The following is a 17156-nucleotide window of genomic DNA, read 5'->3' as shown; positions in this document are numbered from 1 at the left end:
TGTCGTCCAGATAAGGCGCCACTGCAATGCCCTGTGGCCTCAGAACCGCCAGTAGAGAACCTAGAACCTTCGTGAAGATCCTGGGTGCCGTGGCCAACCCCAAAGGAAGGGCCACAAACTGAAAATGTTTGTCCAGGAAGGCAAACCTCAGAAACTGGTGATGATCTCTGTGGATAGGAATATGAAGATATGCATCCTTTAAGTCCACGGTAGTCATATATTGACCCTCCTGGATCAATGGAAGAATTGTTCTTAGAAACTTGTTTAGACTCTTGAGATCTAAAATGGGTCGGAACGTTTCCTCTTTTTCGGGAACAACAAAAAGATTTGAGTAAAACCCCTGTCCCTGTATTGAACGGGACAAATTACTCCCATAGTAGGTCTTTTACACAACGTAAGAACGCCTCTTTATCTGGTCTACAGACAATCGTGAAAGAAGAAACCTTCCCCTTGGGAAGGATTTTTTGAACTCCAACTGATAACCCCGAGACACAATTTCCAGTGTCCAGGGATCCTGAACATCTCTTATCCAAGCCTGGGCGAAGAGAGAAAGCATGCCTCCTACTAGATCCGGTCCTGGATCAGGGGCCGCCCCTTCATGCTGTCTTGGGAGCAGCAACGGGCTTCTTGGACTGTTTACCCTTGTTCCAAGCCTGGTTGGGTCTCCAGGCGGCTTTGGTTTGAGAGAAGTTCCCTTCCTGTTTAGCGGCAGAGGAAGGGGGGACTCCTTTGAAATTACGAAAGGAACGAAAATTACTCTGTCCCCTTTGCTTAGATGTTCTGTCTTGAGGGAGGAGATGACCCTTACCTCCCGTAATATCAGAAATGATTTCTTTCAAATCAGGCCCGAATAGGGTCTTTCCCTTAAAGGGAATAGTCAAAGGTTTCTATTTAGAGGACACATCCGCAGACCAAGATTTTAACCATAAGGCTCTGCGAGCTAAAATGGAAAATCCTGAATTTTTAGCCGCCAATTTGGAGATTTGAAAGGCAGCATCCGTAATAAAAGAATTTGCCAGCTTAAGGGCCTTAGTTCTATCCATTATTTCCTCTAAAGGATCCTCAGTCCTCAGAGACTCCTCTAGGGCGTCAAACCAAAAGGCAGTCGCAGTTGTGACTGTTACAATGCATGCCGTTGGTTGTAATAGAAATCCTTGATGAACATATAGCCTTTTAGAAGACCCTCCAATTTTTTATTCATAGGGTCTTTGAAAGCACAACTGTCCTCTATAGGGATAGTCATACGCTTAGCCAGGGTAGAGATAGCTCCTTCCACCTTAGGGATCGTTTGCCAAGAGTCCCGAACGGTGTCAGCTTAAAAATAGGGGAAGGTGAGAACGGGATACCCGGTCTTTCCCATTCCCGTGTAATAATTTCCGAAACTCTCTTGGGAACCGGAAAAACATCTGAATAAGAAGGTACCTATAAGTACTTGTCCATTTTACTTAATTTCTCTGGTGGGACCACAATAGAGTTACAGTCGTCCAGAGTCAATAAAACCTCTCGCAGCAAAAGGCGGAGGTGTTCAAGTTTAAATCTAAAAGACATGACGTCCGATTCTGCTGGGGGCAATGCACTACCTGAATCAGACAGTTCCCCCTCAGACAGGGACTCCCTACCCCACAAATCAGAGCCCTGGGAAGGTACATAGGAGATAGCCATCAAAGCATCAGAAGTCACAGGGACTACATGAGTCTCTGTCCTGCTGCGTTTGCCTTGTAACACTGGCAACTTAGATAAAACTTCTGTAAGAGTGGATGACATAACTGCAGGCAGAGTGAAAGAAGCAGACGCCGTTGAAGAACAAGGCGTTGCCTGAGTGAGTGGTAATGGCTGAGACGCTTGGGGCTCTTCAGCAGAATCCTAAGCAGCATCCGCTATAGACAAACTTTTATTAAAGAAAATGTTATCTCTGAACTGTAAAATCCTTTCTGTACAGGAAGGACAAAAAGTAACAGGAGGCTCCACATTTGCATTAAACATAATGAACATGTGACACTTTGATTATCCATAATCTTATTTAAGACGATTATGGTACTACAAGTATACTCTTCTAAACAAAGTACAGCTTGGTCACCTTTAATTTCGATATGTATAATGTATAGTGAATCCTATGTATATTGAACAGTAAAAAACACAGTACCCTGTGACAAATTTGATGAATAACTCTAGCCACCAGTGCACCCTGTAACAGCGTTACTGCGGCGCCTACCTGCCCCCACGCTATTGACACAGAAATGGAACAAACTCCCTGACGATGCTGACCGTCTACTTCAAAGTACAACCATGCGGTCCAAACAAGCGCCTAGAGCTAACGTCCTCAGTCGAACTCCGTCAGAGGCAAGTGCTTCTAGACACATCCGGTCTGAAGTGTGCGAACGAAGCCCCGCCCCTCGTGGGCGGCAATCAGAGGAACAGCCCGCCGCACATAGAGAATGGCCACACAACTAAAAATAACCTTGCAACAACGATCACTTGATTGGTAGTGCACAATAGCACACAAATACACTTTGACCCCAGTAATAAAGATTACCAATAAATCTGAGTCTAGTATTTTCCAAAAAATTCCCCAGTGTCATAACAGCCACTATGAGCGCAGTAACAGGAGCATGTACTAATTTCTTAGCCCCATAATGCGACTCTGTACCGAGTAAACTGCAAACTCCCATTATTCTAGAGTTCAGTTTAACAAGTAAAAAATACCAGATACAGCCCACCTTCTGAGTGAAATAATGTGTCCCAGAGTAAAACAGCTGCACGTACCTGGAAGCTGGGCGACAGCTTAATTAGTCCCACAACCAAGAGGTCCTGCAGTTCCCTCCGGTAGAGCTGTGGAGACATACAGGGTCTTAGTTGCCACATGCTAAGACCATCATCTGAAGGGCACCACACATCATGGGAGGCACAGTGAGAATAGATCCTTCCAGTTCCCATTGCTTTGAAGCCACCAGATGCTTCTCTTTTGTTAACTGAAGAGACTGATCTGGTCTAGGCTACACCCTAATAAAATAGTACACTTAGGCACTACAGAAAAAATAATAAACTCTTGATTGAAGAATCTAAACTAACACCTCACTTTACCTCTTCCTATCACTAACACAGGCAAAGAGAATGACTGGGGTGGGAGGGAAGGGAGGAGCTATATATACAGCTCTGCTGTGGTGCTCTTTTCCTCCTTCTGCTGACCAGGAGGCGTAATCCCATAAGGATGAAATCCGTGGACTCGTCATATCTTGTAAAAGAAATAAGGAAACTCCGCAATACCCTGCTCTCTGATTACAAATAGAAGGGCACCTAGAACTCTTGAGAATATTCTTGGTGCTGTTGCAAGGCTAAAACGGAAGAGCGACAAATTGGTAATGCTTGTTTAGAAAAGAGAATCTCAGAAATCGATAGTGATCTGGATAAATCGGAATGTAAAAGGTATGCTTCCGATAAGTCTATTGTGGACATGAAGTGACCTTGTTGAACAAAAGGCAGAATATAGTCCTTATTAGGGTTGCACCGATACCATTTTTTTATTACCGAGTACAAGTACCGATACTTGTTTCCAAATACTCGCCGATACCAATTACCGGTACTTTTTTTTTTAATGTCATGTGACAGTTTACCAAGCACAATACAGACTAATTATTTGATTCCTTCTTTATAATTATAAAGGGCTGTAATTCAAAAGACATTATGAAATAATAAAAGTTTTATTTGTCACAAAGTTCACTGAACATGTTTCTAAATAAAAAATATTACAATAAAATATTACATTTAAAGGGGTGATGCAATTGGGTTGTAGGGCTGTTATATAACATCAATCTGACATTTGTATGCAGGTTCGACTCTAAGTTGAACAGTCTTTCACTTTCCACACTACTGCATGGTGCAGAAGATATTTTTGGGCCATTTTAGCCAGAGCTGGAAATCTATTTATTAATTGACCAGTACTTCAGGGGTTTGTCTGAACGAGGTACAGTGATCTCTCCTACAATAATACAAATAACAGCAATTTGTATTGGCAGAACAGTAGTAAACAATTTTTAGTTTAGTCTCCACTCCAGTTTAAAATGAAATGAGAACATGCAGTTTGAAAAAACACCACAAGATAGCATATGGGTAGGAAGTGGAGGTATCGGTTTAAGTATCGGTGCATTTGCACGAGTACAAGTACTCATGCAAATACTTGGTATCGGTACCAATACCGATACTAGTATCGGTATCGGTGCAACCCTAGTCCTTATAGTCACCATCTTGAAAGTTGGGACTATTACAAAACGATTTAAAGTTTTCAGATCTGAAATTGGTCTGAAAGAATTTCCCTTCTTTGGTACAATGAATAGATTTGAATGAAAACCCAATCCTTGTTCCTGCTGTGGAACTGGGACAATTACCCCTGAAATTTCTAGATCTGAAACACATTTCAGAAAGGTTTGAGCTTTTACTGTGTTTTTTGGAACATGGGTAAGAAAGAATCTTCCCAAGAGAGGCCTTATTCTGAATCCTATTCGATACCCCTGAGAAATTATATTCTGAATCCACTGATTGTGGACAGAGTCTGTCCAAACTCTTTTAACCCCTTAAGGACAAGGCCATTTTTCAATTTCTTTCCCTGAAGGACCAGGGCTTTTTTTAAATTTCTGCAGTGTTTGTGTTTAGCTGTAATTTTCCTCTTACTCATTTACTGTACCCACACATATTATATATCGTTTTTCTCGCCATTAAATGGACTTTCTAAAGATACCATTATTTTTATCATATCTTATCATTTACTTTAAAAAAATGATAAAATATGAGGAAAAAATGGAAAAAACACACACTTTTTCTAACTTTGACCCCCACAATCTGTTACACATCTACAACCACCAAAAAACACCCATGCTAAATAGTTTCTAAATTTTGTCCTGAGTTTAGAAATACCCAATGTTTACATGTTCTTTGCTTTTTTTGCAAGTTATAGGGCAATAAATACAAGAAGCACTTTGCTATTTCCAAACCACTTTTTTTTCAAAATTAGCGCTAGTTACATTGGAACACTGATATCTTTCAGGAATCCCTGAATATCCATTGACATGTATATATTTTTTTTTAGAAGACATCCCAAAGTATTGATGTAGGCCCATTTTGGTATATTTCATGCCACCATTTCACCACCAATTGCAATCAAATAAAAAAAATTGTTCACTTTTTCCCAAATATTTTTCACAAACTTTAGGTTTCCTCACTGAAATTATTTACAAACAACTTGTGCAATTATGGCATAAATGGTTGTAAATGCTTCTCTGGGATCCCCTTTGTTCAGAAATAGCAGGACATATATGACTTTGGCGTTGCCTTTTTGGTAATTAGAAGGCCGCTAAAATGCCACTGCGCATCACACGTGTATTATGCCCAGCAGTGAAGGGGTTAATTAGGGAGGCATGTAGGGAGCGTCTAGGGTTAATTTTAGCTTAGTGTAGTGTAGTAGACAACCCCAAGTATTGATCTAGGCCCATCTTGGTATATTTCATGCTACCATTTCACCGCTAAATGCGATTAAATAAAAAAAAAAACGTAAATTTTTCACAATTTTAGGTTTCTCACTGAAATTATTTACAAACAACTTTTGCAAGTATGGCATAAATGATTGTAAATACTTCTCTGGGATCCCCTTTGTTCAGAAATAGCAGACATATATGGCTTTGGCGTTGCTTTTTGGTAATTATAAGACCGCTAAATGCCGCTGCGCACCACACGTGTATTATGCCCAGCAGTGCAGGGGTTAATTAGGTCATTTGTAGGGAGCGTGCAGGGTTAATTTTAGCTTTAGCGTAGAGATCAGCCTCTCACCTGACACATCCCACCCCCTGATCCCTCCCAAACAGCTCCCTTCCCTCCCCCACAATTGCCCCCGCCATCTTAAGTACTGGCAGAAAGTCTGCCAGTACTAAAATAAAAGGTGTATTTAAAAAAAAAAAAAAAAAAAAAATGTATAGCATATTTACATATGCAGCTGTGTAGGATCCCCCCTTAGCCCCCAACCTCCCTGATCCCCCCAACCAGCTCTCTACCCTCCACCTCTAACTTACTGGGAGCCATCTTGGGTACTGGCAGCTGTCTGCCAGTACCCAGTTTGCAAATAAAAATGTATTTTTTAATTTTTTTTTTATTTATTTTCCTTTTTTCTGTAGTGTAGTGTAGCTTCCCCCCCCCCACCAATCCCCCCACCCGCTCCCAGATCCCTTAGATTAACCTTTCATTAGGGATTTTATCCCCCCTTACTGCCACTTCTGTACAATGTTTTTTTTCCGTAGTGAAGCGGTTCCCACCCGCTCCCTCCCCGTGCACGCGCCCGCCCGCCGCCCCCGTGCACGCGCGCGCTCCGGTGCGCACTCCCGACAACCCCCGCCGCGACTCTCTCTTCAGCCTTTCATCGATGGCCGCCCACCCGCCTCCCACGTCAGCTCCCACCCACCAACGACTGCGGCCATCGATGCCGGTGCAGAGAGGGCCACAGAGTGGCTCTCTCTGCATCGGATGGGGGAAAAACATAATTTATGTAAGAACTGACCTGATAAATTCATTCTTTCATATTAGCAAGAGTCCCATGAGCTAGTGACGTATGGGAATATACATTCCTACCAGGAGGGGCAAAGTTTCCCAAACCTCAAAAATGCCTATAAATACACCCCCTCACCACACCCACAATTCAGTTTAACAGATAGCCAAGAAGTGGGGTGATAAAAAAGTGCGAAAGCATATAAAATAAGGAATTGGAATAATTGTGCTTTATAAAAAAAAAAACCACCCCAAAAAAAGGGCGGGCCTCATGGACTCTTGCTAATATGAAAGAAATGAATTTATCAGGTAAGTTCTTACATAAATTATGTTTTCTTTCATGTAATTAGCAAGAGTCCATGAGCTAGTGACGTATGGGATAATGATTACCCAAGATGTGGATCTTTCCACGCAAGAGTCACTAGAGAGGGAGGGATAAAATAAAGACAGCCAATTCCTGCTGAAATAATCCACACCCAAAATAAAGTTTAATGAAAAACATAAGCAGAAGATTCAAACTGAACCCCGCTGCCTGAAGTACTTTTCTACCAAAAACTGCTTCAGAAGAAGAAAATACATCAAAATGGTAGAATTTAGTAAAAGTATGCAAAGAGGACCAAGTTGCTGCTTTGCAAATCTGATCAATCGAAGCTTCATTCCTAAACGCCCAGGAAGTAGAAACTGACCTAGTAGAATGAGCTGTAATCCTTTGAGGCGGGAGTTTTAACCCGACTCAACATGGGCAAGATGAATTAAAGATTTCAACCAAGATGCCAAAGAAATGGCAGAAGCTTTCTGGCCTTTTCTAGAACCGGAAAAGATAACAAATAAACTAGAAGTCTTTCGGAAAGACTTAGTAGCTTCAACATAATATTTCAAAGCTCTAACAACATCCAAAGAATGCAATGATTTCTCCTTAGAATTCTTAGGATTAGGACATAATGAAGGAACCACAATTTCTCTACTAATGTTGTTAGAATTCACAACTTTAGGTAAAAATTCAAAAGAAGTTCGCAACACTGCCTTATCCTGATGAAAAATCAGAAAAGGAGACTCACAAGAAAGAGCAGATAATTCAGAAACTCTTCTGGCAGAAGAGATTGCCAAAAGGAACAAAACTTTCCAAGAAAGTAATTTGATGTCCAATGAATGCATAGGTTCAAACGGAGGAGCTTGAAGAGCCCCCAGAACCAAATTCAAACTCCAAGGAGGAGAAATTGACTTAATGACAGGTTTTATACGAACCAAAGCTTGTACAAAACAATGAATATCAGGAAGATTAGCAATCTTTCTGTGAAAAAGAACAGAAAGAGCAGAGATTTGTCCTTTCAAAGAACTTGCGGATAAACCTTTATCTAAACCATCCTGAAGAAACTGTAAAATTCTCGGAATTCTAAAAGAATGCCAAGAAAAATGATGAGAAAGACACCAAGAAATATAAGTCTTCCAGACTCTATAATATATCTCTCTGGATACAGATTTACGAGCCTGTAACATAGTATTAATCACAGAGTCAGAGAAACCTCTTTGACCAAGAATCAAGCGTTCAATCTCCATACCTTTAAATTTAAGGATTTGAGATCCTGATGGAAAAAAGGACCTTGCGACAGAAGGTCTGGTCGTAGCGGAAGAGTCCACGGATGGCAAGAGGCCATCCGGACAAGATCCGCATACCAAAACCTGTGAGGCCATGCCGGAGCTACCAGCAGAACAAACGAGCATTCCTTCAGAATCTTGGAGATTACTCTTGAAAAAAGAACTAGAGGCGGAAAGATATAAGCAGGATGATACTTCCAAGGAAGTGATAATGTATCCACTGCTTCCGTCCTGAGGATCCCGGGATCTGGACAGATACCTGGGAAGTTTCTTGTTTAGATGAGACGCCATCAGATCTATTTCTGGAAGCTCCCACATTTGAACAATCTGAAGAAATACCTCTGGGTGAAGACCATTCGCCCGGATGGAACGTTTGGCGACTGAGATAATCCGCTTCCCAATTGTCTATACCTGGGATATAAACGGCAGATATTAGACAGGAGCTGGATTCCGCCCAAACCAGAATTCGAGATACTTCTTTCATAGCCAGAGGACTGTGAGTCCCTCCTTGATGATTGATGTATGCCACAGTAGTGACATTGTCTGTCTGAAAACAAATGAACGATTCTCTCTTCAGAAGAGGCCAAAACTGAAGAGCTCTGAAAATTGCACGGAGTTCCAAAATATTGATCGGTAATCTCACCTCCTGAGATTCCCAAACTCCTTGTGCTGTCAGAGATCCCCACACAGCTCCCCAACCTGTGAGACTTGCATCTGTTGAAATTACAGTCCAGGTCGGAAGCACAAAAGAAGCCCCCCGAATTAAACGATGGTGATCTGTCCACCACGTTAGAGAGTGTCGTACAATCGGTTTTAAAGATATTAATTGAGATATCTTTGTGTAATCCTTGCACCATTGATTCAGCATACAGAGCTGAAGAGGTCGCATGTGAAAACGAGCAAAGGGGATCGCGTTCGATGCAGCAGTCATAAGACCTAGAATTTCCATGCATAAGGCTACCGAAGGGAATGATTGTGACTGAAGGTTTCGACAAGCCGAAATCAATTTTAGACGTCTCTTGTCTGTTAAAGACAGAGTCATAGACACTGAATCTATCTGGAAACCCAGAAAGGTTACCCTTGTCTGAGGAATCAATGAACTTTTTGGTGAATTGATCCTCCAACCATGATCTTGAAGAAACAACACAAGTCGATTCGTATGAGATTCTGCTAAATGTAAAGACTGAGCAAGTACCAAGATATCGTCCAAATAAGGAAATACCACAATACCCTGTTCTCTGATTACAGACAGAAGGGCACCGAGAACCTTTGTAAAAATTCTTGGAGCTGTAGCTAGGCCAAACGGCAGAGCCACAAACTGGTAATGCTTGTCCAGAAAAGAGAATCTCAGGAACTGATAATGATCTGGATGAATCGGAATATGCAGATATGCATCCTGTAAATCTATTGTGGACATATAATGCCCTTGCTGAACAAAAGGCAAGATAGTCCTTACAGTTACCATTTTGAATGTTGGTATCCTTACATAACGATTCAATATTTTTAGATCCAGAACTGGTCTGAAGGAATTCTCCTTCTTTGGTACAATGAAGAGATTTGAATAAAACCCCATCCCCTGTTCCAGAACTGGAACTGGCATAATTACTCCAGCCAACTCTAGATCTGAAACACAATTCAGAAATGCTTGAGCTTTCACTGGATTTACTGGGACACGGGAAAGAAAAAATCTCTTTGCAGGAGGTCTCATCTTGAAACCAATTCTGTACACTTCTGAAACAATGTTCTGAATCCAAAGATTATGAACAGAATTGATCCAAATTTCTTTGAAAAAACGTAACCTGCCCCCTCTACCAGCTGAGCTGGAATGAGGGCTGCACCTTCATGTGGACTTAGAAGCAGGCTTTGCCTTTCTAGAAGGCTTGGATTTATTCCAGACTGGAGATGGTTTCCAAACTGAAACTGCTCCTGAGGATGAAGGATCAGGCTCAAGGTTCTTTGTTGAAACGAAAGGAACGAAAACGATTATTAGCCCTGTTTTTACCCTTAGATGTTTTATCCTGTGGTAAAAAAGTTCCTTTCCCACCAGTAACAGTTGAGATAATAGAATCCAACTGAGAACCAAATAATTTGTTACCTTGGAAAGAAATGGAAAGTAGAGTTGATTTAGAAGCCATATCAGCATTCCAAGTTTTAAGCCATAAAGCTCTTCTAGCTAGAATAGCTAGAGACATAAACCTGACATCAACTCTGATAATATCAAAGATGGCATCACAGATAAAATTATTAGCATGCTGAAGAAGAATAATAATATTATGAGAATCATGATCTGTTACTTGTTGCGCTAAAGTCTCCAACCAAAAAGTTGAAGCTGCAGCAACATCAGCCAATGATATAGCAGGTCTAAGAAGATTACCTGAACACAGATAAGCTTTTCTTAGAAAGGATTCAATTTTCCTATCTAAAGGATCTTTAAACGAAGTACCATCCGACGTAGGAATAGTAGTACGTTTAGCAAGGGTAGAAATAGCCCCATCGACTTTAGGGATTTTGTCCCAAAATTCTAATCTGTCAGACGGCACAGGATATAATTGCTTAAAACGTTTAGAAACTTCTGGAATAACCACAGGAGATTTAAATACCTTATCTAAACGTTTAGAATTAGTATCAAGAGGACCAGAATCCTCTATTTCTAAAGCAATTAGTACTTCTTTAAGTAAAGAACGAATAAATTCCATTTGAAATAAATATGAAGATTTATCAGCATCAATCTCTGAGACAGAATCCTCTGAACCAGAAGAGTCATCAGAATCAGAATGATGATGTTCATTTAAAAATTCATCTGTAGAGAGAGAAGTTTTAAAAGATTTTTTATGTTTACTAGAAGGAGAAATAACAGACATAGCCTTCTTGATGGATTCAGAAACAAAATCTCTTATGTTATCAGGAACATTCTGCACCTTAGATGTTGAAGGAACTGCAACAGGCAATGGTACATTACTAAATGAAATATCTGCTTTAACAAGTTTGTCATGACAATTAATACAAACAACAGCCGGAGGAATAGCTACCAAAAGTTTACAGCAGATACACTTAGCTTTGGTAGTTCCAGCACTAGACAGCGATTTTCCTGAAGTATCTTCTGACTCAGATGCAACGTGAGACATCTTGCAATATGTAAGAGAAAAAACAACATATAAAGCAAAATTGATCAAATTCCTTAAATGACAGTTTCAGGAATGGGAAATAATGCCAATAAACAAGCTTCTAGTAACCAGAAGCAAAGAAAAAATGAGACTGAAATAATGTGGAGACAAAAGCGACGCCCATATTTTTTGGCGCCAAATAAGACGCCCACATTATTTGGCGCCTAAATGCTTTTTGGCGCCAAAAATGACGCCACATCCGGAACGCCGACATTTTTGGCGCAAAAGGACGTCAAAAAGTGACGCAACTTCCGGCGACACGTATGACGCCGGAAACAGAAAAGATTTTTTGCGCCAAAAAAGTCCGCGCCAAGAATGACGCAATAAAATGAAGCATTTTCAGCCCCCGCGAGCCTAACAGCCCACAGGGAAAAAAAGAGTCAAATTTTAAGGTAAGAAAAAAATTGATTCAAATGCATTATCCAAAATATGAAACTGACTGTCTGAAAATAAGGAATGTTGAACATCCTGAGTCAAGGCAAATAAATGTTTGAATACATATATTTAGAACTTTATAAATAAAGTGCCCAACCATAGCTTAGAGTGTCACAGAAAATAAGATTTACTTACCCCAGGACACTCATCTACATGTTTGTAGAAAGCCAAACCAGTACTGAAACGAAAATCAGCAGAGGTAATGGTATATAAATAAGAGTATATCGTCGATCTGAAAAGGGAGGTAAGAGATGAATCTCTACGACCGATAACAGAGAACCTATGAAATAGACCCCGTAGAAGGAGATCACTGCATTCAAATAGGCAATACTCTCCTCACATCCCTCTGACATTCACTGCACGCTGAGAGGAAAACCGGGCTCCAACTTGCTGCGGAGCGCATATCAACGTAGAATCTAGCACAAACTTACTTCACCACCTCCATAGGAGGCAAAGTTTGTAAAAACTGAATTGTGGGTGTGGTGAGGGGTGTATTTATAGGCATTTTGAGGTTTGGGAAACTTTGCCCCTCCTGGTAGGAATGTATATCCCATACGTCACTAGCTCATGGACTCTTGCTAATTACATGAAAGAAAATGTTATTGCAGGATGCCTCGATATCGAGGCATCACTGCAATAACTGTAAAGCGGCTGGAAGCGATCAGGATCGCTTCCAGCCGCTTTAATCCCCAAAGTCGTACAGGGTACTTCGCTGGTCTTTAAAGACCAGGTTGTGTGCGACGTACCCTGTACGACTCGTGTCGTTAAGGGGTTAAATAGCTTTAGTCTACCCCCTACCAGATGAACTGGCTTGAGGCCCGCACCTTCATGGAGGTTAAGGGGCAGGATTTGGTTTCTTATAAAGCTTGGATTTATTCCAATTCGGAGATGGGTCTCCAATTAGAGCCAAAGGCCTTAGAGGGAGGAGTGGTTGTCTGTTCTCTTATCTGATGAAATGAACAAAAACGATTGGGAGCTTTAAATTTACCCTTTGATTCTTGTCTTGGGGCAGTAACTTCGCGCCAAAAAAATCTTGCTCCAAAAATGACGCAATAAACTTTGGCATTTTGCGCCCTCGCAAGCCAAATTCTGCCCGCAAATTTAAAAGACAGTCAATTTGAAAAAAAACTATACCCCAGGTAAGAAATAAATTTTTCCTAAAAAAAAAAAACATTTCCCATATATGAAACTGACAGTCTGCAAAAGGAAATATACTGAAAACCTGAATCATGGCAAATATACGTACAATACATATATTTAGAACTTTATATAAATACATAAAGTGCCAAACCATAGCTGAGAGTGTCTTAAATAATGAAAACATACTTACCAAAAGACAACCATCTACATATAGCAGATAGCCAAACCAGTACTGAAACGGTTATCAGTAGAGGTAATCACTTCACATCCCTCTGACATTCACAGTACTCTGAGAGGAATCGGGCTTCAAAATGCTGAGAAGCGCATATTAATGTAGAAATCTTAGCACAATCTTACTTCACCACCTCCATAGGAGGCAAAGTTTGTAAAACTGAATTGCGGGTGTGGTGAGGGGTGTATTTATAGGCATTTTGAGGTTTGAGAAACTTTGCCCCTCCTGGTAGGATTGTATATCCCATACGTCACTAGCTCATGGACTCTTGCCAATTACATGAAAGAAAATAAGATTGAGGATGATACACGGAAACATACAGGTCACAGACATAGTAATTATCACTTAATTATGAGGGAGATTGTAATATTGTATGCCTATAAATAAAACATAGGAAATGATTATGATACATGAAACCATACATGCCATAAGGCAAATAATGACTGGGGGTTTAAGGGAAGTGGGAGTGATACTTAACAGCTTTGCTGGGGTGTTCTTTGTTTCCTCCTGGTGGCCAGGAGTTGAATTCCCACTAGGAATTAAAATGGATTTGTGGACTTGTGGACTTTCCATGCCATTGGAAAGGAAATAAACTTTCATGATTCAGATAGGGCATCATTTTAAAACAACTTTCCAATTTACTTTTATCATCAATTTTGCTTTGTTCTCTTGGAATTCTTAATTGAAAGTTAAACCTAGGAAGGCTCATATGCTAATTTATTAGACCTTGAAGGCTGCCTCTTATCTGAATGCATTTTCACAACTAGAGATCCATATACATAACATTGTGCTTATGGCTGTGGAGTTACCTAGGGGTCTGCACTGATTGGCTAAAATTCAAGTCTGTCAAAAAAACGGAAAAAAAGGGACAGCCTGCAGAAGCTTAGATAGAGGGTAATCAAGAGGTACAAAGTGTATTAATATAACTGTGTTGGTTATGCAAAACTGGTGCAGACTGCCCCTATAATGCTTTGTTTTGGGTGTCTTTGCCTGCTCCTGGTGAAGTATTTTTCATAGGTTATTAATGAATTTGTGGACTTTCACTGCCTTTAGAAATAAAAAAAGGATCACAGAGGAGTCATAAGTTAATATTCTACAAGGTCAAAAACAACCAATACAGCCAGAATTTAAAAAAAATCAATTCTTACTTGGTGCTAACGTCAGGATATCTGCCAATGTCAACTTTTCCAAATTTCAATCCATGACAATGATACCTGTAAAAGACAGCAAAGAAAGCACAAGAGATTAACCAATATTACATAGGTATCTATGACATACACTTAAAAAATGCTTACCTGATAAAATTTGTGAGTCCACAAACTATCACGTGAGGGATTAAACTCAAGTCCAGTAGGAGGAGGCAAAACACCCAACATAAGAGTTTTTAATACCTCCCACTTTCCCATAATCCCTCAGTCATACATATGTCCAGAGGGGAGAATTTTAAAAAGTAGGGAAGGAAAAAGCAAGATAAGTGAAGTGCAATCTGGTACTGCCGCCAACTGTACAGAAAAAAAACAAAAGGGCAGTTCTCGTGAAATAACTTAATTTATCAGATAAAAATAAAAAAAGTTTTCTCAAAAAATAGGGAGAGTTCACAAGCCATCACATGTGGGATCCACAACAACCCCATGAAAATGGGAAAGGAAAAACAATTTATGCTTACCTGATAAATTTATTTCTCTTGTAGTGTATCCAGTCCACGGATCATCCATTACTTGTGGGATATTCTCCTTCCCAACAGGAAGTTGCAAGAGGATCACCCACAGCAGAGCTGCTATATAGCTCCTCCCCCCTAACTGTCATATCCAGTCATTCGACCGAAAACAAACAGAGAAAGGAGAAACCATAGGGTGCAGTGGTGACTGAAGTTTAATTAAAATTTAGACCTGCCTTAAAAGGACAGGGCGGGCCGTGGGACTGGATACACTACAAGATAAATAAATTTATCAGGTAAGCATAAATTATGTTTTCTCTTGTTAAGTGTATCCAGTCCACGGATCATCCATTACTTGTGGGATACCAATACCAAAGCTAAAGTACACGGATGATGGGAGGGACAAGGCAGGATTAAGCGGAAGGAACCACTGCCTGAAGAACCTTTCTCCCAAACACAGCCTCCGAAGAAGCAAAAGTATCAAATTTGTAAAATTTTGAAAAAGTGTGAAGCAAAGACCAAGTCGCAGCCTTGCAAATCTGTTCAACAGAGGCCTCATTTTTGAAGGCCCAGGTGGAAGCCACAGCTCTAGTAGAATGAGCTGTAATCCTTTCAGGGGGCTGCTGTCCAGCAGTCTCATAGGCTAGGCTTATTACGCTCTGAAGCCAAAAGGAAAGAGAGGTTGACGAAGCTTTTTGACCTCTCCTCTGTCCAGAGTAAACGACAAACAGGAAAGATAAGTAAAACTTCAAGGCACGGACTACGTCCAGATTATGTAAAAGACGTTCCTTCTTTGAAGAAGGATTAGGGCACAACGATGGAACAACAATCTCTTGATTGATATTCTTGTTAGAAACCACCTTAGGTAAAAACCCAGGTTTGGTACGCAGAACTACCTTATCTGCATGAAAAATCAGATAGGGAGAATCACATTGTAAGGCAGATAGCTCAGAGACTCTCCGAGCCGAGGAAATAGCCATCAAAAACAGAACTTTCCAAGATAAAAGTTTAATATCAATGGAATGAAGGGGTTCAAACGGAACTCCTTGAAGAACCTTAAGAACCAAGTTTAAGCTCCACGGGGGAGCAACAGGTTTAAACACAGGCTTAAATCTAACCAAAGCCTGGCAAAATGTCTGGACGTCTGGAACCTCTGCTAGACGCTTGTGCAAAAGAATAGACAGAGCAGAAATCTGTCCCTTTAAGGAACTAGCTGATAATCCTTTGTCCAAGCCCTCTTGGAGAAAAGACAATATTCTAGGAATCCTAACTTTACTCCATGAGTAAGTCTTGGATTCACACCAATAAAGATATTTACTCCATATCTTGTGGTAGATTTTCCTGGTAACAGGCTTTCGTGCCTGTATTAAAGTATCAATGACTGACTCGGAGAAGCCACGCTTTGATAGAATCAAGCGTTCAATCTCCATGCAGTCAGTCTCAGAGAAATTAGATTTGGATGATTGAAAGGACCTTGTATCAGAAGGTCCTGTCTTAGAGGCAGAGTCCATGGTGGAAAGGATGACATGTCCACTAGGTCTGCATACCAAGTCCTGCGTGGCCACGCAGGTGCTATCAGAATCACCGATGCTCTCTCCTGTTTGATTTTGGCAATCAGTCGAGGGAGCAGAGGAAACGGTGGAAACACATAAGCCAGGTTGAAGAACCAAGGCGCTGCTAGCGCATCTATCAGCGTCGCTTCTGGGTCCCTGGACCTGGATCCGTAACAAGGAAGCTTGGCGTTCTGGCGAGACGCCATGAGATCCAACTCTGGTTTGCCCCAACGATGAATCAACTGAGCAAACACCTCCGGATGGAGTTCCCACTCCCCCGGATGGAAAGTCTGACGACTTAGAAAATCCGCCTCCCAGTTCTCCACGCCTGGGATATGGATTGCTGACAGGTGGCAAGAGTGGTACTCTGCCCAGCGAATTATTTTTGAGACTTCTAACATCGCTAGGGAACTCCTGGTTCCCCCTTGATGGTTGATGTAAGCCACAGTCGTGATGTTGTCCGACTGAAATCTGATGAACCTCAGTGTTGCTAACTTAGGCCAAGCCAGAAGAGCATTGAATATCGCTCTTAACTCCAGAATATTTATTGGAAGGAGTTTCTCCTCCTGAGTCCACGATCCCTGTGCCTTCAGGGAATTCCAGACTGCACCCCAACCTAGAAGGCTAGCATCTGTTGTTACAATTGTCCAATCTGGCCTGCGAAAGGTCATACCCTTGGACAGGTGTACCCGAAACAACCACCAGAGAAGAGAATCTCTGGTCTCTTGATCCAGATTTAGCAGAGGGGACAAATCTGAGTAATCCCCGCCTTCACTGACTCAGCACCTGATAATTTTTGCAGGCGGTTCTGAGATGAAGGCGCGGCAAAGGGCACTATGGTCCATTGCCGCTAC

General features: G+C 41.1%; 1 protein-coding gene across 1 annotated transcript in view; it reads right to left on the bottom strand.

Annotated features, from left to right (window-relative positions):
* TMX2 (thioredoxin related transmembrane protein 2) overlaps positions 1–17156 on the bottom strand; it is a 243673-nt gene that overhangs the window by 56235 nt on the left and 170282 nt on the right. Inside the window, exon 6 of the mRNA XM_053692336.1 lies at positions 14241–14306. Within this exon, the coding sequence (XP_053548311.1) occupies positions 14241–14306 (66 nt within the window). The remainder of the gene's footprint in view (positions 1–14240; positions 14307–17156) is intronic.

The sequence above is a fragment of the Bombina bombina genome, chromosome 9 (genome assembly GCF_027579735.1).
Source record: "Bombina bombina isolate aBomBom1 chromosome 9, aBomBom1.pri, whole genome shotgun sequence".
In the NCBI taxonomy this organism is placed as follows: Eukaryota; Metazoa; Chordata; class Amphibia; order Anura; family Bombinatoridae; genus Bombina; species Bombina bombina.
The sequence above is the reverse complement of the archived record's forward strand: the minus strand, read 5'-3'. Positions and strand labels throughout refer to the sequence as shown.